Genomic DNA, 24,982 nt, shown 5'->3' with positions numbered 1-24,982 from the left:
AACTGACTACGCGCAATGTTAAATTCACACAAGGTGCAAATTTTTATTTCAATGTGAACTCCCTTTGACGAATGAGTGCACTTAAGCATCAGCGGTACGTCTATTGTAAAATTTTCATTTACTATATCGATTTCAACAAATTATTTAGATGTTCTATTTCACATCGTATTTTCTATCACATATCTTTTATGCATTACAAATCGTGTTATCTACATAACAACATTTTCCGATGAACTTTGATTCGGAGTAGGCAATCTGTACTGCCCAGCATAAATTCTGAACTGACTACGCGCAATGTTAAATTCACACAAGGTGCAAATTTTTATTTCAATGTGAACTCCCTTTGACTCCCTGCTTAAGCATTACCGATACGTCTATTGTAAGATTTTCTGTTACTGTATCGATTTCAGCAAATTATTTAGAAGTTCTATTGCACATCGTCTGCAGTCAATCCGTTCTTTCTGTGTCAAGATTATTTGTAAAATAACACAATAATGTAAATCTTAAGAATGCCATTCTCTTTCGAAATATTTAAGTTTCAATTGCGTATTTACACGCAAAAAATGCTGTCATTGCGTCAAAATCAGTATTTGGTACTAAAGTACCAAAATTTGCGAAGATATACCAGGAAGACTTATTTCCCTAGAAATTATGTGTAGTGGCTTTATTATGAATTTCTTACGAAACACAAAGTTGAAAAATATTTTTAGATTTAACATTATCTTTTCTTCTTCAGTACGGGAATATACTGATTATCACTATAATACAAAAACCTGTTTTTTGAATTCATAAAAAACGTAATGCAATATAGCGTGAGCATATCTGCAGCTTTAAAGTAGATAACAGAAATAAATGTGAAAAGGATGTTGTAATTAATCTAAAATTAATCACGAGTGTAGGCAACCATTGTCCGATATAACACAAATTCCGCTCGGAACAAGTAAATCACGTGTGTACTTAATTTGATTAACCAACAACCCTATATTTAAACGTACTCTCTCCACACCAGGTATTCACTTGATAAAGTAGTGTCTGTTTGACCTCGTACGAGTAGTTAGGTGTTAATTTGATTATAACTTAATTTGAATTAATTTGACATTAAAATGTGTCGCTAATCCTAAATAGATAAAAGAGATAAATCACAACAGATCCTAATTGAGTTAATGTAATGAAGCTGCAATAGTACAGATTCTCTACGATGGATGGTATTAAAGGATATTAATATTTATAAATATAAAATCTCTTTTTATGAAACGGCTATCTATAGGTTTTTGAAGCTTGAGTGTGGTGGCGAAAAAGAATAAAAGAGGAATTGTAGGTTGCTTTAAGTTGATTCTTTTGTTGTCTTTTATATTGCAAGACAATCTATGTATAAATCGCGTCAAAACTCATAAAACATATTTTCGGTTTTACACAAGGATTGCTTTTGCTTGTTGTGTCAGCTAAACACGTTCATTATCAGTTTTTGAATTCCGCCGTTAAATAATCGAACTACGCAGAAATACGTAATTTTTTTTGGCAATTTTTGTTGTTACTAGAACCTATCCAGGATCTGCTGTTTACTTTTTGCCAAAACGTTCATTTTTAGTTCCGAACCAATCCAATTATTAGCGTACGGATTATTGCGTTGCATCCGAAACAGTAACACATCCTAAAAGTATCAATTTCCAATTAAGCGGATTTTATTTTCACTATAAATAAAACGCGCAATGTTATATAACAAACCGTCAAGTCCACATTCAGTATGAATTTTTGTTGTATCATATTCTCACTTTCCTTTCACACTCAATAACACACCAATCAGCACAAAAAAATGATTTAACTAAACATTATAGAACGGAATTAATAATGTTATAAAGAATCTGTATAAATAACAATTATTAATTAGTCATTTCCGGATACAGGCAAGAAACTAATAACATAAATAAAATTTAAGATCTTATCTTATGAGATCGATATTAAGCAGATTAGATCTTGGCACATAATCGATTACATACTAAGTATGATAATCAAGATGTTCTTTATTTAAAAAAATGCGTTTCCTTCATTACATAATTTTGCCCTTATTATTTTTCATCGTGATGCAACTTAATTAACTTGTTTTATCCTTTCAGGGGCAATTTCGCAATTCTCCGGAGGAGTTTCAATTGATGAAAAGAATATGACCCAAGGCACTTCAAGTAAGTAATTAAACTCATTAAATAATGAATCACATAGAGATTAAAAAGAAAAAGATTATGTTTGAAATCGCAAGCGTTATAAAAATATTGAGACAGTTTAAAATTGGCTTTTTCCTTTTAGTTTTCATTTTCAATCTATACTCCGCTCCATTTGGTTTTCACCTATAATTTAACGATCACGTCGTTTCTCGTTCGTTAATTAAAATGTTCCGACCGGTTAATCTTTAGTTTGCAACTAATTCATCACCCATACGTTACAAGGTAGCAGAGCGGCCACCGCAACGTTCAAGTAAAACTCTCAGCATTTCCCTAAAGTCCCATATTTTTATGTAAAATTTGCTTGGTCGCCTTTCACGCAAACCCCCACACAATGTTCTCTCTAAAACATTGCTCGAAGTACTCGTTTTGTACGGAACCGTGACTACGAAATTTTCAGGGTGCTTCCACTCCTCCCGCAAATTAATCGCTAACTTGCTCTGTACGGCACGCAAACTTTTAGACAGCTGCTCTAACTAGGACCAACTAGGAAATACTATGCTAACCTGAATATGTAGTATTATATTGTCATGGATGTCTTATCAATTATTAAACTATAGTACAGTTAACTCAAAAAATCCCACAATGAAAGTTAAGATTTTATAAAATATGCAGATTAGATAACAATATGTTACAAAATAATCTTGTACAGCAATAAAATATGTTAACCACCCGGCGTAAACATACAGAACAAAGCCAAGTAATTTCGAGTATAATTACAGCTTTATTAATTATCAACCATATACGCCGTGTGTGCAAAGCTAATTTCATTTCCTCCTCTTCCCTATATTCTGCTGAGTATGTGTTTCGAGAGGAGAGGTTGTGTGGGTGGTAAACAGCCAAACCACATGGCGTCCTCACTTCATGCCTTCGACGCGCTGAATGTGCTATAAAGTCGCGTACTACACCCTATAAACTAAACCCGGCCTAGTAAAACCGTCTTCATTGCGGTACTACCTATACTAGGTTCCTGTGGTAGTTGAATGCGAATTCTACGCGCCACAGTGTTTGCAATCTTTTGCGGTATCCGTCTACAGCAGTAGAACTTGTGTAAACATTAAACTACTCGACGACAATGCAACCGCTTTATTAACAAACCATTAAAATTGTTAACTGGTCTGATGGTGCATTATCACGTCGACCTGCTCTGTTAGCGTTAATGCTTAAGGGAATACGTAATGTTGGAATAATTGTCTTGAGATCGGTCGCATTAGCATTTCATCACTTTAATTATTTCAGCATTTTCTCAGAGAATACTAAAGAAATTAGACAACCACCATTAAACCATAATTAATAAACCGAGATCGACGTTAAGCTAAGTAAAGCTAACAGAAACATTTAATATTATATTATTTCCTTGCTATGTAATTAATATCGACAACCAATGTTTTCTTAGTAACTATCTTGATTGATGTATTAGCAGTAAACACGCTTTGATTACACGAAATGTGTACAAACATACATTATACTCACCACGTTATAAGCTTAGAAATTTCAATAAAGCTTCCTTTAAATACAAATTAAAGGGATTAACCGAATGAGGTTTAAAATAAAATCTCATCTCTGAGACGAAAATAAAAATTTCCGAAAGATCTTTGTTACAAAACCAGATGAAAGGCGAGTTCGAAGTTTCGAAATATCTTTGTGGGCTTAATGTAAACGTTTACGTTGGAAAATTATCTTAATATTTCCATAAATAAAAGAAACAAAGAAACGGTTTTAAACGTAATATATTCTATATACAGTTAGTTTATTGTTTTATTGAATAGGAAAGATCATAGATTAAGATAATGTCAATTTATTTGCTAAATTTTCTATCTAAAGCAATTGTTCTTTGGAGTCTAGACAGATCTCAATTACCAGGTACAAATGTTGAGGTGGGAGTGGTTAAAAAAAAGTTAAGAACGTCTTCTTCCCTACTAATGAGTCATGCATAAACATCATTTTGCGACGGCGCACAATCGTGGGATTTTAAGAGTTTTTCACACCCAACGCAGGGAAGTGTAACGGCCCCAGGGGCAATGACGTAACCCACGACCCCGCGGGGAGCTGATCTACTCCTTCTTTTAAAAACAACGATGAGGGGTCAAGGGGACGTCGTCGTGGACTTGTGTGAACGGAAGAACCCTTCCACGGCCCAGAGGAGACAGGTGAGCTTTTATGAATTGTTAGATATGCTCTTCTGTGTTTTGAGTTGAACCCGAAGGCAATAGAGGATGTTAGCTATGATCCTTTATGACTACTTAGACGATGCATGGGAGATAATAAGGCTTCTTTCATAAATTAAAGCGTTAGCAAAAATAAAAAAAGAAAGCGAGGGAGTTGGAAAAGTTTATTGAGATAATCCAGATGAAATATATACAGATAATGTAAAAATATTGCATTAACTACTTCAATAAAGTGGCCCAAGAATATCATCAAAACGGAGTCTCAAGTGTTTGCTAATTGAAAGACGTAATTAATTCGTACACACAACAAAAAATATTTAAATAGTATAGTTGTTTATAAAAATAAAAAAATTAAAAGTATTTTAAGGAACTCATAGTGGAAAGAGAAAGAAAAAAAAGAGTCATTTTCGTGTTAGTCTAATTGGACCTTATGAGTCCCTCTGCTGTACTAATTGGTGTCGGTGCTTTGCGAAATGAGTACTAGGTGGCGCGACCCGAGCTGTTTTATATAACTTTTTCCCTCGACGACCTGAGGTCACGACTCTTATAATGAGCTTCTAACATGCGGATGGGCGAAGATAAAAACTCGCCTTGTATTCCGCGCAAAGTGTCTTCCTCTCTTTTTCTTTTGTAGCCAACAAGCGCACATCACCGTCGAGTCTGATGCGCATTTCGTTAACGAGATAGTCTAAAATTCATGGCACGTTCGTCGAAACACGCCGCTGACGCGGGGGGAAGTGTGTGTCGCGTAATCTAGCGGCCTCTTCACAGAATCCAATTTCGGGGAAAACCGCAGCAGACGGGAACGGTGACTGATTCGGATAATTAACCGTACGGTCTTAAGAATAGTCCCTTCACACTTCATTGAAATTACAATCAACCGAAGGAAGTACAAATCTGGTTTTTAAGCGATTCAGAAAAGCCACGTGCCGACACCGCATCCGCTCTATAAAAAAAAACTGAAATTGTACAAAACTTCATTGGTTTTTTACTTTATAGTTGTGTATGAAATCATAAAAATTAAAAATAAAGTAAGCAGTAACTAGATTTCAATTAATTATAGGAGTTGTGTGTAGGTATTAATATCTTTACAGCAGGTTACGCCGATATATAAATCATACGTAATAAATACCTAATAAATCATGTTATAAACTTTATTTTCGTTTAAATGTAATACCATAAATTAAATGTAAACGTATAGTTGAAAATAAACAATAGTATAATGAAAAAGTGTTAAAATCAAATCAGAGCATGTATATCTTTAATATTGTACAGGCTTAACTAGAAAGATTGATGACCTGAAGATACTAGTTACCAAAATATGATCATTGTCGCTAGCCTTGTTATTTTATTGTAGCTATCCATAGCTTTTTTATTCACCGAATTATGGCGAATAACAAAATTATTTAGAGAATACTTCTGATATGAATTAAGTTTCGAAGAAGATGAAATAGTCTATATTAGCATTCTACAAACTGATAACTAATTAAATCAAATGAAACTCGGTAAAATGAATGCATGTCCAAAATCGTTAACAATTAACCAAACAGGATAGGCAAATCAAAGGATTGTTGCTAATAGAAACCATGTATCATTACAGAATCTACAGGAGAAGATCCAGTTCCAACTGTCAATTTATGGCACCTTTATTCAAATATTATTGATTATGTTGACGACAATGCATGTACGACTGGATAGTAACGATTGGGAGTAAATCTAAATATCATACAAGAAACGCATTACAATATCAAGTAACAGAACTTAAGCTAACAGAACTTCAGAATCCACCGAACACAATAACACAGAACGAATAAGTGAACAACAAAGTGGGCCGATACAGTAAACGCAGTTACAACCAAAAACTAATAATTCTAAAACTAAGTCTAATCAAAATTATTGTTTCTCACGTGAAGTGTTGCAATGAGGTAGACAAACAAAATTGTAACATTTTAGACACATGTGAAAACTCTTTGTATCTACAATTCGAGGACATAGTGTGCAATTTCTTGAAACACTATGACAATTTCCTGGTTCTGCATTATTATCCTTCCCGTTTTCATTTGGTGTTTTTCGGGGAACCTAAAATTTTCTAGACAACCGTGGATTTGGCGATCATAATTCTCCACATTCGGCAATAAGTCGATATGCCGTTTCCTTTAAGAGCAGTTTTCCTTTCATTTTTTTTGTAGGTATAACTGGGTTACCATTACAATCCCTGTGTAATTAAATATTGCCAAAAAGAATTGTTAGAGGCCATGAACTATTTCGGGAAACGTTATGTTAAGCTGACAATTCATCTACAACATTAACTCCAAGCATACAATTAGTGGCGTTATAGAAAGTTATCACTTCGGGCTTTCTATTATCTGTAGTTCCCTCATCGATGATAGACGTAAGGTGAAAAGTAGATAAAAGTACTACATTTTATTTTCGGTAAATATAAAATAAGCATTATGTTTTCATGGAATCATTCCACACGTCCTCATGTTTCTAGCAAAAATATAAGACAATCATTTTATTTATCTCTAGCATTATGCTTACGTTGTAGTTAAGTGTTAGCAGATGATTTTCTGACATCCTCCACTCACTACAACTCATAACTCTTCTAGAAGCAGAGCTGCTTTTACAGGCCCCGATGTGTTAAAATCAAACGAGCACATTCATGAGATCACCCAATCTATGTATCTTCATTTCAGATACATCTTTGTGAACATTGAAATATAATAACTCATAGCTATTCCGTTCCACTACTTCCTGAATAACTGACTGTCAAAATAATGAAAACGATCTCTGTCGGGGAATTGCATTCTTAAGTAAGATCCTCATGGAAATGTAACAGCTGCCTCGCTAATACATTATAAATAAATAAATAAATAATCGATATTGCCTGTAATAAACTGATCATTTGTGTGTGTTTGTATCCTTTCACTCACAGTATTTCAATCAGATCGCGAAGATTTTCCACATTGGTATAAAACATATCTATATAGCCTATCACCTATATTTTCAAGAAAAAACTTTTGGTTTCAAAAGTAACTAGGTGAACAATAAACATTAAAAAATTCAACAACAATAATACTTGTCTCATTGTATTTATGTGTATTATCAATAATAATTATGATTAGCACCTTTATATAGTGATGACTGCTAATGATATGGGTTGGAAAGCAGCAGCAATTTTTGCAACTTGTAGATAGTTTTAATTCAGTGCTCTCTATTGTAGTTTTAATCGCGCATTATAAAGTATTAAGAACTAAATTTATAATCAGTTGTACTTACAATATCCAAAAGATTAGCGCTCAATCACTCAACCGCATAAAAGTCAACATTACATTCATTTGATTTTATTTTAAGATTTTTATTAGTACACATTAATTAATTTATATTTTTTGAGTGAGTAAGGGCAGAAAAAAGTTTAGCTCAGGTCAACATGTTCATAATTAATTTTGTTTCAAAAAAAAAAGTAAAATAACCTTTCAGTTTAGCAAGGAGTACATTACTTATTTAATCACAAGAATTACTTTCATAAACAAACAATATAATTTATTAAAAATTTAAAAGACTTAATTAAAGACTTTTACGTGGGTATATAAATTATATAGTAACAATTTATTGTTTAGTAACAATATGTACCTATTGTGTGTGCGGGAGCGGTTGGAAACGTCATGGTGCTCCGATTATTTGTATCGTAGCAAATCCATCGTGTTCTTGTATATCGCTATCCTAGTACGTCTAATATTTTATTATTAAAATGTTGGATCCATTTTTCCTCGATTAATTCATGCAGGCTGCAATCGCGACCATTTGTTATGCTATTACGGTTTGGAAAATATAATTCTTTTCTAACTGGGGTACGCCATAACCTTTCTGTTGTAAGGATATAATAAATAATGTAAAATTGATTGATGTTTTGAGCGACTCAAAATAAATTTACGTTACGTATATAGATGTCTGTGCGTTGTTTACATTCACTTTATTATTTATGGATAAGCGTTTTCTCATTAAATCGTCAAATTTTTACCTAGTGGAGTTTCTGTGGCAATATAGCACAAAGTAATGCTTTTTGAAATAACCATTTAGATGATAAATGATATTGTCAACAATAATTACTTTTAAGAAATGTGCTAAGAAAGCTGACATTTCATGCACAGTTTTGAAGCTAACAGAACATAATTTCGTTTCGTTTTCTCCACAGAAACAGTTCACCACTACAGATTTAAGGGAGTGTAGTAGAAGTGTCCTACATTTTGAATCGATACGTCAGTAAATTACTGCTTGAGTTGATTAGTATTCGAAAAATATCCATCAAATTATGAAAATTGAGAAACTAGAAACATTTTCTCTCGTAGCTTTTTACTAAATTAAAATTTCAAATATAAATAAACTAAAGTATGTAGCATTAACTTTTTTAGGTAGACATTATCAAACTAAAAGCTATCCTTTGAGCCTTAAGTGATGTTTCATAAATTAATGAAAAATATACTAATGGGATTGCGAGATATAAATTGCTGGATCTCGACGATAGAGTTTATGTGGGTCATCTCTAACTTACCACAACTCAAAACTAAAAGGGGTATTGTTTCGCTTATCAGAAATAAATATCTTGTGTTAAACCCTACATTTTCGAAATCTCCAAATCCCATCTTGTATTCCTTACATCTTATTTTCATTCAAAATTTGTCTGACATTGTATTTATTTAGGTTTTAAATTTAATTTTGACCTCCATGTTTGAATTTATATTCAAATAGCTTAAATTAATTCGGAATCGTGCATTGAAATCATGTATTATTAGTACAGAAACAATTTAATCGTTGAAAATACAGTAAATGAATTGGATTTACTGCCAAGAATTTAGTTTATTATAACCAATTAAAATCCGATATTAACAACATTTCGAATAGTAAACGAGTAAATAATATTGGTCAGCGATGTTTATTTCCAATCCCTCGTAATAATACTGTTTTACGACAATTTACGTTAAACATAGTGTCTACCAAATGTTTTTCAACACGGTTTCTATTTTATTGACTTTATCTATTTATGCGCTCTATTTGTTATAGGTTTAATAAACACAAATATGAAAATTAATAATATATTCATATATATGTATATATACTGCAGCTCTATCTGCATTGTTTTTAATGGATTAAATGTTGTTGTTGTCAACAATGCTAAATATTTCAAAGCATCGTATTAAAATGTATAGATAACGTATGAATTATTTTATATCAACACATCTTTCTCTCTCTATTCAGAATATGGATATTTTTGCACTTTTTTCTGTTTTATGCTGCTATCATGCATGTTCTTCCTAGGTGTTTCCTAATATCGTCGTATCATCGCAAAATGGAATGTCCTGGGTTTCTTTTTTCTCCATCCTACCGATGTGACCCGTCCAAGGCTATTTCGCTTTCAATATTGTACATTACGACTTTCACCTTGATGCGTGGTCTTATCTATTCTCTTGATTTCTTATCACTGATTCGTATTTTTAATATGATACGTTCCACGTGGGGTAACTTGTTCTTGCTCATAGATTTCTTGGTGAGTGCCCATGTTTCAGCACCATATATCGAGATCGGGAGTACAAACTGTTTTAGTGCCTTCACCTTTATATAGGTACAAATGTCTTGTTCTTGCAGTATAATATGCAATAATGTATGCCTTAGTCTTATTCTCCGATACAACTCCACTTTTTGCATTTGCTTATCTGCACTTAGGTTTTGTCCTAAATACATATAGTCTTTTACTTCTTCTATACCTGTTCGGTTTAAGTAAATAGGTTGATTCTTGAGTTGTGCTGTTCTTTTCATAATCTTTGTTTTACTCATATTCATTGTTGGTCCTGTTTCTTCTGATCTTTGCTGTAGTTTATGTATCATTATCTCCAGTTCTTTTGTATCAATTGCTATGAGTACTACATCATCTGTTTCTCTTAGATTACTTACTCTTTTGCCCTTCGATACCAATTCTACTATTTTCCTAATGTAGTTTCTTGAGTATGCCTTCTAGTACTAAAGTGAATAGCTACGGCGATGTAGGAATCTCCTCGTCTTATGCCTCTTTCTAGTTTGATTCTTTCCGTTTCTGTGTGGAGCTTAATTGAGCTTATCCTCAATCAACTCTCCAACTTTTCCAGTGCAGTTACTATCGCCCGTATTTTAATTGCATCAAAAGCCTTATTACGGTCAATAAACGCTACGTGTCTATCTTTGTTATATTCTAATGATTTTTCTATGACATTGCGTAGTGACTAGTGACTAGATATGGTCTAAAGTGCTATTGTGTTTCCTGAACCCTGCTTGCTCTATATTGTGGTACAGGTCGAATTTGTTCGTTAGACATCAATTTATTATTTTCATGACAAATTTATATATTTGGTACAAGAGGCTTGTTGGTGGGTAGTATTAGTATCGCATTGTTCCAATTTTGTGGTATCATCCGATGGTCAAGGCATTTGCTGAGTAGCATCCTAAGATAATCCAGCAAAATTTCTCCTCTGTATTTTACCAACTTAGGTATTTTATGTTTATATGTATTATATTATCGTTTCGTACTCGATTTCTTCTGATTCCACGTTCCTTATCCGTTTCTTTTTCGTAGTATCTGGTTTTCCTTCTTAGACTTGTACAGTTCTTCGTAAAACCCTTTCGTTATTGGTAATAGTTCTTTTCACTGTTACCATTCCTTTTCCATTTTTCAGTTGGTTTACGACGTGTAACATCAGTTGTCTTCACTTGTTTTCTTTGTTAGATATTCTGTATTTTACCTAATACTTTTTTGGATGCCTCTTCGAATATTTTTATTTAATTCCCTATGATATAGTTTTTGTCTTCTTGTAATTAGTTGTTGAGTTTTGTTGTTGAATTCTTTTTCTTTCCGGATTCTATCATTGCTTTTGTTATCTTGGTATTTATTTGTTCCAGGGTGTCGCTTTCTCGTGGTTTATAATATCATAGGCTCCTTTCCAGTCCTTTTTGATATTCATTCGCTCATTCCGTAAGTAGATCTCGGTCGATGTCGCACTGTTTGAGTCTATTAACTTCCGCGGTTCTTTTATGGTTTATGACTGAGATATCCGTCTGTGTGTAGATATTATAAATATCATAACACATTATTATTATTAAATTTAGATGCAAATATTAAAATATATTCTCGGGTATATATATAAAACCATCTTTATGCTTATGATTATGTAAAATAGTTTGATATTTTCTTTAATTTCTTTTTCAGTTTCATTATAAATCTAATCAAAATGAACTTCCTTTAGAAATATTTTGAATATTTAAAGGTACTTGATTAACTAGAAAATTTCACCAATGTTCTCGACTCGATTAATCTTAAGTGGGTAGCACAGGAAGCTGGTTCACGGTAGTTTCCCTAATAGCATACGCAATGGTTTAATTTAAGGGACCGCACAGGTAATGACTTGCTCCTTTTCGATCTCATTTATATTTCTTTTTAGCTTTCTCAAGTGCTATGCCGGAAGTCAATGAATCGCTTGAATAACTATCTTGTTAATATGCATGAATATTTAGTTACAGTGAACAACAAAATGGTACCACGTATTTTGTTTTTTATAAATAACTTTTTGCTAAATAACAAATAAGAGATCATTTTGAACAGATTGTAGTGGTACTATACGTGACCTTTTGTGATATATGTGTCACCAGCATGCGTATAGAATACAATGGGCTGTATTAAATGGGTGGTGAGCTATTACATTTTGACAGGTTAACAGAAAACAGCGAATGATTTGATACGTTGCAATTGCGGAAAAAATAATGCCAGTTGAATTTCCAACTTGCATATAAAACACAATCGGTCGTACGTGCGACAAAAAAGTTATTGTTAACGCACGAGAGGCGCATTTTAATGAACGTTTTAAATCGCGGCTTCACCGTGCAAGCGATTCCGACGGTTTATAGTATATGAAATCTCTCGCCACTCCAACTCGTGTGCACTTCCGACGAAAAATTTAAAAAAAGTATTAATAAAACGGGAGCATGCTGCATTTCGAAACTGCATATTCAGCGACTCGGTCGACGAATTGTCACGAAACTCCGACTTTTAATTCATACTTCAAGTCGCTCGTTATCTTGAACTCAAGCATTAACGTGTTATTCCTACATTATTATTATAAATCCTATTCGTATTATTATTATTCCTCCTATTAGTACATTGTAATTTTAATGTAGTAATTGAATGAAAAATTATAAATTTGGTTTCATCATTTCTTAAATTTACCTCGAGTATTACGACTCGTTTAAAAATAAAACTTATTATCTTATAGTAATTGATAATTTGATTATAATGGGTTTTCCAACAATTGTTTAAATTACTCTTTTAATAAGCCATTTGAAATTTTTCCATTAAGAAATAAGGCAATTAAATGTCATCACGTTATTAAAGAAGCCGTAGTTTGGTACAACCATAAATGGAATCGATAATTAAAATTCTTCTAATAGTAAAAACAAAAAGTTTGATAGTTTTATAGAATAAATAGCTTTTTCATGGAGCGTATATCATTAAGGTCAAAAGATTAATCTATTCTTAAGAGAAGATATTCCTCTCTAATACGATTCACTTGAATCGTAGAAAGGGTGTGTGTGGGAAAGTGAATCGCCCTTTTTCCCGATTATCACTTTTCTATTACGTGTATAGGTCGAATTCTGTTATTTAAAACGATTCCTCTTAGTCAATTATATATACGTTAACTAGTAAATTTGCATTTCCATTAATATTTCTGCATTGAATCATTTCATGTAACCGAAAGGTTATGCTTTCATTATTGTATCATTATCTAGACTTTTAATCTGTTTTTATGTACCCTCACGGGCAAGTCTTCAATTATTTTTTATTGTGGTAGTTTAGTTACGGTTCTAGGTCATTAACATTTAATTATTCCGCATTCACTTATTCGTATGCATTTATACGGAAAAACGGAGAAATCGCCTTGGTGAATGGAGGCAAAAAAGGGAGGAAAACTGGTCGTAACAGCTCCCGGACGACTTGATAACGTTTTAGCTCTTTTCCCTCTAGTGTATCACTACCACAGTCATCCTACGAAGATTGTACACAAACGTTTGCAGTAACCTAGTTTATCTACTGACCATTAGTGGCCCTGTTGTTTTGCTCGCATCTCACTGAACTCGAACAGCTCGGACACGTATATGAAACTGGTTTAGAGCATCCGGTCAATATTCTTACTTTATGTAGTTTTATTTCTCCATCCTCCAGGCGATTATTATTCCGGTTCTGCGTCGCGAGACCATCGACCTGGCCGTCCACGTATGATTGCATTATTTATGAGCAATCTGTATAACGCCCTATTAATTAACACCGATGCGATATCATACGTTTTATATCTACACCGATTTCATCTCTATCAGTTTCTAAATCAACGATAAGATACTTGAATCCTGCTGTACACAACGAGAATTTATAATCTTATCGATGTGTTCTTAACAAGAAAATGCTTTTTATTGAACTCATTTCGATTCTAACAACATGACAGCGTATCGAGAAACTACACGCATCTTTTTAAATAGGGTAGCAGAAAAAGAAAAAAACATGAAATCGTTTTGAAAATAGAAGAAATAAAATTTAACTGATTTAAACTGATCGTTTTTATTTGTATTATTTTCTGTAATGTCTTTAAGTGGGAGCAGATCTTGATTATATATGTTTTTCTGCTATAAATCAAAGTTGTGACTGAAATCTACATAAAATAAAATACAACACTTTGGAGAGAAAAATGAATTTTCCTGAGGAAAGATTTTTAAAATCATCGTTATAAAACATGTTATTGAGATAAAAAAAGCTAAAAGTTGTAAACATATAAGAAAGCTCTATACATGTTTTAATTTGTAATTTAAACACAAGATGGCGCGATAGGTACCGCTGTTGAGATATAAATAACGAAACGAGTATTGCTATTTATTTATTTATTTCCATAACATAAAAATTTCAATAACATAAAAATTATTTCTGGTTCCTAGGATGTTGCCTCATCTGTTATCATTTGAAATTTCTGGTTTTGCAGATATGATTTGATGAGTTTTAATTCTGGCCTCTTGTTAATTCTAAATGCCACACTTTGTTGAATCCTTTTTCTAAATCTAAGAAAACTCTACACCTTGATGTTCACTTTCTTCATTCTTATCAGAATCCGAGTTAACGGTTAGATATGGTTTTGTGATCGTCGACAGCTTTCTTTAGTCTATTGCATATTGTTATTTTTATAACTTTGCTTATTGACCGTAGAAAGTTGGTTTACTTTTTGGTTTATTTTTTTGTATAAAATTATAAAAACTACTTTTTTCTAAGTTTGTGGAAGGTGTTTGAGACTAATTATTGCTAATGTGTTACTTCTTCCCTAATGTCACTTGGAGATGGTTTAATGTTTCATTTGTAAGTTTTTTATTATTAAATTTTTCAATTGTATTAGGTTATCCTCGTGTACTGTGCTTACGTAGTGTTAAAATCATTTCTTGTATTGTTGTCAAGTTACGGAAAAACTGTACCTTTAGAGAAGCAAGAAATGTTTACTCACACCCCATCAACCTAAACTTAATCATTGAAACATCATGTATGTTCACCGCCACAATTAGCAGCAATTAGTATTTGGGCGTAATGATACTGTTCTCCTGCAATTGTTAGTTACGTGATTTTTTAATACCGCGAACATGTATTAAGTAGATTGATCCATACGCTTTCTTTATTTCGACGAGCACCAACCATATCTACGAGGTAAAGAAATTGAAAAGTAGATGAACTCTGTTAAATGTAAGAGAAATGACTTCGCATAGAAGAAAGACCCGATGATGAAACGCTAATAATATAAGACTGACTTTTTAATTATTAACCGTATTCACTAGATACATAATTCAGTGTTTAACATAAGTGGTCGACAAAATTAATGTTGAATTAATGAAAGTCATCAGGAAAGTTTGTGCAATTTTCATTTTCAATTACTTCCAACTTGTTTCTGAAGACTGGCTGCAACATCTCAGTCGAAACTTTGAATACTTTTTTAAAAGACGCCCGGCTTCTAGTTCTAGGTCTATTGTTAGTTCTAGTTTCCGAAATCACATAGAATCATATTAATCGTTTGATCGTCTTCTTCCAGTTGGTATCTTCGTCATGCATATACGAGCCAGCCGGTCCTCGTCCATTCAGTCCACATGGCTGGATCTTACATTACATTTTCCCTGATTGATTTGCTGCTCTGTCTACCTCTTAGTGTCACATCTTATATGTTTCTGATCACCTTCATTTTAGTTGTCCTTGCTTTCTGCTTTATTAATTTCGTTTCTGTTTTAGGTTCGGTAGTATACGTGATACCAGTCTTACCATAACTTTATATACCCCTATTTATTTCTCTAGACTGTGTTTTTCAAGCACCCATTTGGCTTGCTCTCACAGTTTGGCTTCTTGTTTCTTCGATGATATTCTGGTTACTCGTTATCTTACATACAAGTATTTGAAGCGCATCTTCTGTTCTAGTATTGCATCGTCTATTTGTATCTTACATCGTGTTGGTTCTTTACTTATCACCATTCACCATACATTTAGTTTTCTGTTTTGATATCTGTATATTATATCATTTGAAGCTGATGTTGAACTGATGGACTAACCGTTGCAAATCATCTTCGTTGTTCGCTATCAGTATCACGTCGTCCGCGTAACATATGATGTTAATGTTATGCGATACAGCTACAATTTCATATTCCTAAAAAAAAGTCAGAGGTCCAATAAAGGTTTCTTGGAAATTTAAGACAGAGATATCTTTCTGTGGTGAAGTGTGTAAACTATAGAACTATTTCATTTAACTACCTTTTGTCTGTACCATTTTCTCCATTCGTTGGGCGTGGTTAAAGTTGTAACAATATCAGACAGTATATGAAATTGACATCGTGTTACCAATCGAATATATTACTTCTTTATAAACATTACATAAAACATAATTTTATTTCCAATTATTTTATAGATAAATTTGATTCATAGAAACTAAAAAGGAGTTCGATTTATAGGTAGTGTCTGCATCTTGCTGGGGTGATCTTCGAAGAGAAGTGCATTTGATGCAAAAGCTTTTTAGAGTTTTCAATTATACTTTGCTAGTATTCGATTGTTGTGTATGTGTCACACCTTCTTCTTTTAGACTCAGCAATATTGTTATCGTGGGTTTCTTCTCCGCCTTGTGGTCTAAAATGTTTCAAATATTTTTGGGTGCTTTTGTGTATTTCTGAATTGGATGTACTCCTTCAAATAATTTTCAGGTATTTCACATCTTCGGGTAACTTGGCACACCTTTGAATAATAAAACTAATTCAGGGAATAGTTTATTTATTTATTTATTACTTATTTATTACATATTCGGGATGCATACAGGGAGAATATCCCCAATAAAGCATCCTCATAATAACGAAATAAAACGAAATATAAAAAAAAAATTGTACCATAAACTAAAATAAATACAACAACAATGCGATCAACAAAATCCGCTATACGTTAGTACACATTTTCTAAAAGAGCGTAAAGAAACGTCAAAGAGAGATACATGGTTGAAGCCCTGGTTATAGGAATTAAGAGTTCGAACTAATGACGAGTTTTGATAAAGGTTGGTGTTAGCTATATTAAGACGAAATGTGGCGTTATAACGTGTAAGCCGTTGTGGTACATTGAAGCTCAATTCAGGCAGAAGATCGGGGTTATCCAGCATGCCATTAACAAGCTTGAAAAGGAAGATCAAGTCAGAAACAATTCGACGTTGCTGCAGAGACAGTAAGTTGGTGACTACGCAACGCCTACCGTAATCGCAGTTGAACCGCTTCATATAAAGGGACTTAATGCTTGTAATATTGGTCAAGTATCTACTTATTCTGATAACAAACCCTAGGTTATGCAGGGCTTTCGCCACCAAGAGTTCGATGTGAAGGTGATATCTCAAGTAGGCATCAAGTATAATGCCAAGATCCTTCACTCTGTCAGTAGAGATAATAGATCTACCATTAAAGTTGTAATTGAAATTAATAGGATAGGTTTAAGTTGCTTCAGAAACTGTCTTCGTCTTATAGCATGTTGATCATTACCGAAATAATGCACGTTGATACATCTCATGTTTATTATTATTGGCCAGCAGCGTATATTTCTAGCTACATTATACGACACACATAATTTATCCGTGGTATCTACCTACACACATAATCTTTTATTAGGAATATAAGTTGCTAACATGAGATTTCTTTTGAATCCAAAAGGTTACCGTTGACAGCTTTTCCAACATCTGTGGCTAACTTTGTGGCAATCTGAGACTTATTTTTCCTTATTGTCTCAACGCAGCTCAGATTTTTAACAATAGTGAACCAGTTAATAATAATAATAATAATAGAACCAGTTATCCATTATACTATGCCCAGAATTATAGATGGATTGAGAATGTCTCAGAACAGCATCTGATGGTTTATTGCTGACACGATATATTCCTTCAGATCTATTGATTCTAGGAGTTCATCGAAGTAACAGACAAAGCTTATAAAATCACTGAAAGAACATTATATCAGTGATTTTATAAGCTTTGTCTGTAATAAACTTCGATGAACTCCTAGAATCAATAGATCTATAAAATCTTTCTGTACAATAATATCAATTGGTGTTTCATCTCTTTCTCGTTAAAATTATGTTTTAATGCTGTTAATATTATACTCAATATCTGCATCTTCATCATCGTCTGCTTCGGTCTTCCTGGCGTCTTTCACCTTCATCTTTATCTTCTGTGTCAACTTGGTCTTGAACTTTCATCGTCGTCATCAAACATTATCCTTTGAACCTCGTCAAAATCTTTAGAATTTACTATATCATATTTTTTATTGCGATTTTCATAATCCGCTTACAAAAATCTATAATGTCAATTCTTAAATATCTTATATGGGCTTGCTACACTACGCCCGATATGATATTCTTTCCAAATGACATTATAAATTTTATTAATGGAAAATCTTTATGTGCACAAAGTACATGTAAAATCTACTTAGCAGCACAACTAAATAATAAAATTGAATATTTAAAAACTCATGTACACAGGCGCAGTGCCTTGAACAAATTATCAATATTCTCACCATATGAAAGCGATAGGAGCATTAAACGCTGTAGGTATACAGAGAAAGCAAGGAAAAAAGAAAGGTATAGAGGAGTAGCGGGAACCAACCAGTCAATAATATGAAAGGGAAGCAATGTCGGTACGTATCAATCAGATCAACCGTGCCTGACGGAAGGTTAATCGAAAAATATTTAACATTTAAACAGCGTGCTTTGTAGATATAAATGGAGAGATGGAAAATGACTGGTGTGGTCATTTGTAATTTAAGCTTATATTATGGTATAAACATTGAAATTCAGATAACTTGGCTAAGTGTACAAATAAATAGAATAGTTACTAAAGATAATATATAAGGAACGTAACAGAGACTTTGCATACATATTTTAACCTTTGCGAACTAGATGGCACCGACAACAATGAGGAAAGTAAAAAACAAGGGTGCAATGTTAGTTGCTGAATATTTCATGATGTTTTGTTAGATGAATTACTATTAATTTGAAATGACAAAAACAAATCGCGAAGATGACGAATTGAATCGCATCACTATCTGTTTGTCCTAAAAATGATCTCTGTTTAATGAATAAACTTACAAAACGAAAGCAAAGTTGAAAGAGAAACTTTATAGAAGATGTAATAATCTGAGCAAGAGTAATCTATGAAAATCTCAACTAACAACTTAACCTGAGAAAGTTTCTTCATTGTAACATACATGGCTATTAAATTTTCAAACTAAAATGGTCCTTCAATTAGTAGTTATCATTTAAGTAGATCCCAGCTACTTCATACATGCACTAATTAACCACTACTGGATAAGTTCCCGAGTAATCATAAGTACCATGCTCTTATATTAAAGGCACACAATAGAGTGTACACATCTATAGTGGGAGATTATTATTTGTTGCACCCGTTACAAAGTAATTGCTGTTATACGATTTTCATCCTGGATGTTGTTTTGCAGCTTCACTTCTTGGGATTTATATGCACGTGTTTCGAGTGGTTTAAAAAACTCATTTTGAGTGCTATTTCATGCGGATTACGACTTTTACAATTACTTTAAACGTTTTTTACCGGAACGTTAATTAAATTTGAAATGTCAGACGTGTGAACGGCAATCAACACCGTATTGAAGCACTTTTCAGTTTCTTATTAACACCTCTCGAGTCGTTTAATATGTATAATAATGTATATTTTACAACCACGCCCATGCGATTCTAATAACTAAAAGTAAATTACTATTTCCATTCGTATCAATTAAGATAAACGTATAATTTACGAGCATTCTCATTCAAATGACACGTCTTTTTGATTATATCAAAGTTAGAAGTAATCAACTGGAACATTATGATCTTTCGTAATGTTAATGTAAGTTGAAATTAAATTAATTGTATAAAATAAGATTTTCAAATAAGTCTTAGTATTATATAAAGATATATTTCGTATCTTTATTGTTGATGTAATACTTCAAAGAAACCTTTTTAAAGGAAACCGATATCGAAAATAATATAAATCCTGTTGAGATGAAAGGAAACGGAACTGCTGCATAGAAAACTAGAGGTTGCGCTATACAATTACCTCATATTGGAGTGGTACCGTTAAACGAGAGATTATCCGCAAACAATGACGCGTATTCATTAATATGTATGTACTACGTGTAACAACTCTACATATTTCATTGTAATGCCAACAAGAACAATATTAATACCGCCAATAAAATTTGAATAAACGCCTTAGATCAGACACGTTGTTTATCTTTTATCCCACTTCTTCGAAACTATTTGAATTTATATCAAGTTGAAGTGAGAGGCAAGTTTGCTTATTGAGTTATCGGTGAATAATCAAGCGTTTACGGATGGAAAAACTTTTAAAACAGATTCGCGCCTTTAGAAAAAAAAAGGTTCGAAGAGCAAGGCAACGATCCATCTTGTTTGAGGGGAAATTTTTACAGGTCATCGCTTTAGGGCACGCACGAGGAAAGCTCCATTTTGATAGATAATAGAATAGAAATTGGCTACTTTGTCTCCAAAAAAATCGTTATAACTTCGTTACTACAACCAACGATAATGGACAACCTGCGAATGTCCTTCCAATGCTTAATCTATAAAACCGCTATAAAATGTCTTTTATAGTGTCTAAAAAAACATAGGTTAAATCCTTTATGATATTATTTTAAAGGTACGTGTATATTATTTACCCATGAATTTTGATTAAATTCTTAAACAAACAAGTTTAGATGTTCCAGAAACAAGAATGTTTTAACATTTCCAATTTCACTTTTATTCTTATTTTCGGTTACTTTTCCATTACAACTTTTATAATGAGTAAATTAGAACTGAACCAACTTCAACTATCAAGAGACCTCCGAACGGAATATAAAAAAATTCATCACGTTCCCATTTCACTTGCCGGTTAATACAAAAGTTTAAATGACATTAAATCTGTAATAACACGATCTCTTTAAGTCGACCGTGCACGCCACTGAAGCTCCAATCGTCAATCTTGTCCTCAAGAGAGAGCAAACGACCCAACCTCAACGGAAATGACGCAACCGGTATCAATTTTTCTATATAATTTCTTACCGCCGCGCCGCTATGCGATCAACGATCACAGCTTTCCGTTCTCCTTGTAATAATAAACGGGTACTGGCCACCTGATGTCTATTTACACGCTTATTGGCTCTCGGAACTGACAAATCTTTAAGAGAAATGATTTGTTTTAAAATGTCTATTTAACTGAGGAATTTCATTAAAATTATTATTACTTGTAGCAATAAATGGAAAATCTTATCCTGTTTACATATTATCTCTGCAATTATGATACATCATTGTAATGTCACTACTTCTTATGTTTATTATCTTTCATAAACAAACAAGATTTTACTTCCTGGAATTATTCACACTTTAACCCATTAACTTCCGCTCTCATTAATTGAGGATATAACACTTCTTTCTTTTCATAAGTAGTTGTTTAGAAATTAATAATTAGCTTTTATAATAAATAATATCAAAGAATAATTTTTATAGACACGAGGAAAAAACAATTTTGAAATTATTTTAATTTTATGAGTATTATTACGAGTGGTATTTGAGTAATTTTCATTTTGACACGTTTACGTGTATACTTGATGCATAAATAATTGTTATTGCATATAACATCCTGTTATAGAGGAAACTTATTTGTATTGTGCGCAATTGAAGCTTGTTTGTTTCTTCTGACATTATTGTAATTTGTAAAATACTTCAGTTATCGAGAATACTGCGAATAACTGCCTATAACACTGATAATAGATTATATTTTTAGCACAAAATTTGTGTACTAAAAAAAGTAATTTTAGGGAAATTAACAAAACAGTGACTTGTGTCGTTAATTTATATGTATGGTAATAGATAATAGAAAGTCTATAAACATTACAAAATCCCTATTCGCAAACTTCTACAAAGAATCAACCTGACTTTTTATTAAAGATGATTAAGTTATAAGAAGAGCTCTTTATAAAAGAGTATTTATATGACATGCTTTGGATTAGGAACTCGTCTGAATCCCAATACGCATCAACGAGTTTCACGTAGTGTCAGTAACGGAGACGACGTGAAGGTATCGGTGATATTTCTCGATAGCACATGAGAACTTCTTGTTGCTTATCAATATTCATGGTTCACGCATTTCACATGATATATCACCTAAAAAATAAAATTAATCTACAGGAAAAAAAGGAAAGAAAACAGGTATGGATAAAGAAATAAACTTGATGTAACTAAACATTCTTAATATAAATTGATGGAACTGGACAGAACCTTAAGAAGGCGGTTGGTATACTAATCGTTAAATACTCGTTAATACTAACAAATCGTTTTTCTCCATTACAGAAGGTAAACCAGGAAGGTGAAGGATATGAACACAATATCCAACCTAAAAAACACAGAACAAGTTGAATTAAAACTAGAACTAAAATTAGCACTATCACTAGAAGTAACACTAGACTTAGAACTAGAAACTTTCAGGTTAAGCCGTGTGTCTTTTGAAAAAGTGCTATAAGATGCCATATTGCAACCTTCTTCAGAAGCAAGTTTAAAGTTCCTAGGTCTATCTTATATTAATGGCACGCTAATGGTAACTGACCAACCCACATAGAGTGATATTAATCGTTTGATCTTCTTCTTCTTCCTTCGACTTGCTTTTAGTCTCACATCTTTTATAATTCAATCCATTACCAAATTGAGAAGGAAGGGAATTATTATATCATCTGTTATTCCTTCGTTGGTCTTTATTCTTGTAGTTGTATTTTCGTGTATATCTCGTATTACTTCTATTAGGTACTTGTGCTTGTATCTGTTCTGCCCCTAATATGTAGATTCCGTCCAGTTTCTTGGTATGATCCAATTTTGTCAGGTCAATGAAGCATATAAAGTCAAGTCTGTATTCAATTGCTTTCTTTCTAATTTGTCTAATCATGAATGTCGCGTCCATCGATCTCTGTTATTTCTAAAACCCTGTTGCTCTTCAGTTATTTCTATGCTGTTTTGCAGCCAATCGCACATTATTGCCGTAAACAACGTCATGGGTTGAGAAGATTATTTATATTATTATTAGATAATTGTCAATATTTTTGCGATTACCCTTTCTGTGTAGTTGGTGATGCTGCTTTTATACCCTACGGGTATTTTCACATCTACTATTTTAGTTTATATATTTGCTGCCATAGACTTACATCCGTATTTTATCATTTAAATTATGACATCATCTGGGCCTGAGCTTTTCCTGTTTTTAAGTTTCCCAACGAGTACTTCAGTTTTATATTGGTATATCCATTTTACCTTTGTTTGTGATTTCTGGCATTACGATGTTTGGGACTTATGTTCATTGATGCTCTTTTGCAGCAGTTTTAGGTATAGTATCTGTTAGGAGTTGTAGGTTATTATAGAAGCTTTCCCTTTTCACCTTCGATCTGCCCACCTTCTTTCCACCCGATACACGGATATTGTGTGTAAAGTTCTATTTCTCACATGTAGCTTTACCATCATCATTTTTATGTGTCCAATGATATAAGAATAAGTGTCCATGACGTTGTTCTCTAGTTGTTCTATTTTATATGTTTCACTTACTGAACAGATCTTCTTGGATGTTATGTTTTATATAGACGAATATATTCACAAAACGACTGCTGAAAAGTTAAAGATTTAATAGACAGCATGGTTCTATGAAAACAGCTACCATACACAAACCTCAAAACAATTTTTGGAGAAGATAGAAGGCGGTTATAAGAAAAAAGGAAGCGACAGAAAAGCAGAAGATATTCTGAAGAAAGTTGTGAAAGAAAAAACTAAGTGGTATTACTAATTGATATCACATATACAGTTTGAGAAATGTTTTGTATATTCGTCTTAATAAACCCATCAACTGAAAAGTCCAACAATTTATGGAAAACACAAAAAAAATGATCAAAATCTACAATCAATAGTAAGTGCATCGGCAAAAACATGCATAAATGTAAGTGCATAAATCGGTGTCTTAAACATAACGTAATACACATCTCAAAGTTTCTCGCAAATTAAAAGCATAAAACTACATAACCAACAGACGCCATAGAAAACATTACCAGGAACATAGAAAGCAAAGTTGTGCTACTGAAAACGGGCCATATCAACGTCGAGACAATTTTTAAATAAGAGTAAGTTCAAAATATGCAACCATAATTTCGGAAGCGTCTTCTATTCCTGGTGTTTTTCGCTACGCCGATTATTTACATATATTTACTAAAATTTTGATTGGAAAAAGCTTTTAGTAATTGAAAAAAAATTTTTAAATTGACTAAACTGAAAATTTTGAGTTTTAAAGAAACAATCAGAAGGAATTGGGTGCCTATGTTTTGATGATAACTCGTTATGCACAATATTTTACCGTTTATGAACTGCTACTTGTCTTTTTCCATCATCACCTACATAAATTTTGGATTTATACTTTGAACTGATAAACCAATATAACATTGTATTAGTAAAGATAGAACAAGCCAAGAGATATCAATGGGATATCTTATTATCTGCATTTTAAGAAAATATCAGAAAGATCAGGATTTGGGTTGCCTATAGTTTTGATGACTGATTTGCTATGTCTTTTTGTTTTTTGTCTTTTCTGATTTCTCTATGGCTTCTTTGCGAGCTTTTCAACATATTTCTGCTATATGCGCATAAGGCAGAAATAAACTAGAAAGAAGGCAAAACCCAACCAGAATTGGTTGGGTTTCCTCTACTAATAATTGGGGTTCTGTTCTATTTCTTGCTACTCCTAAAATTTGAATCTCATTAAAGATTTTCTATACATTTTTATGATAACAAACTATGTTATGTTAACAATGTTAAGACATAAAGGAGGTAAAAGTACGTTGAAAGTACATTGCACAGTAACATCCAGAACAAGATAAAAAGGAGTCAAGACTCTTTCGGATTAATACAAAATTACTAATAACCTTCAAAAAAAAGGCAACATCAATTCGGAATTATTT

At 32.7% G+C, this 24,982-nt stretch overlaps 1 protein-coding gene across 4 annotated transcripts in view; it reads left to right on the top strand.

The window, feature by feature from the left end:
* LOC111420512 (sticks and stones) overlaps positions 1-24,982 on the top strand; it is a 368,860-nt gene that overhangs the window by 235,345 nt on the left and 108,533 nt on the right. For all 4 annotated transcript variants that reach the window (XR_002707091.2, XM_023053525.2, XM_071196923.1 and 1 more), the window contains one exon: positions 2,115-2,180. Coding sequence is in view for 3 of the 4 variants with exons in the window: in XM_023053525.2 (XP_022909293.1) it covers positions 2,162-2,180 (19 nt within the window). In the remaining variant the exon portion in view is untranslated. The remainder of the gene's footprint in view (positions 1-2,114; positions 2,181-24,982) is intronic.

Source organism: Onthophagus taurus, chromosome 1 (assembly GCF_036711975.1).
Source record: "Onthophagus taurus isolate NC chromosome 1, IU_Otau_3.0, whole genome shotgun sequence".
In the NCBI taxonomy this organism is placed as follows: Eukaryota; Metazoa; Arthropoda; class Insecta; order Coleoptera; family Scarabaeidae; genus Onthophagus; species Onthophagus taurus.
This window is presented reverse-complemented; position numbering and strand designations above follow the sequence as displayed.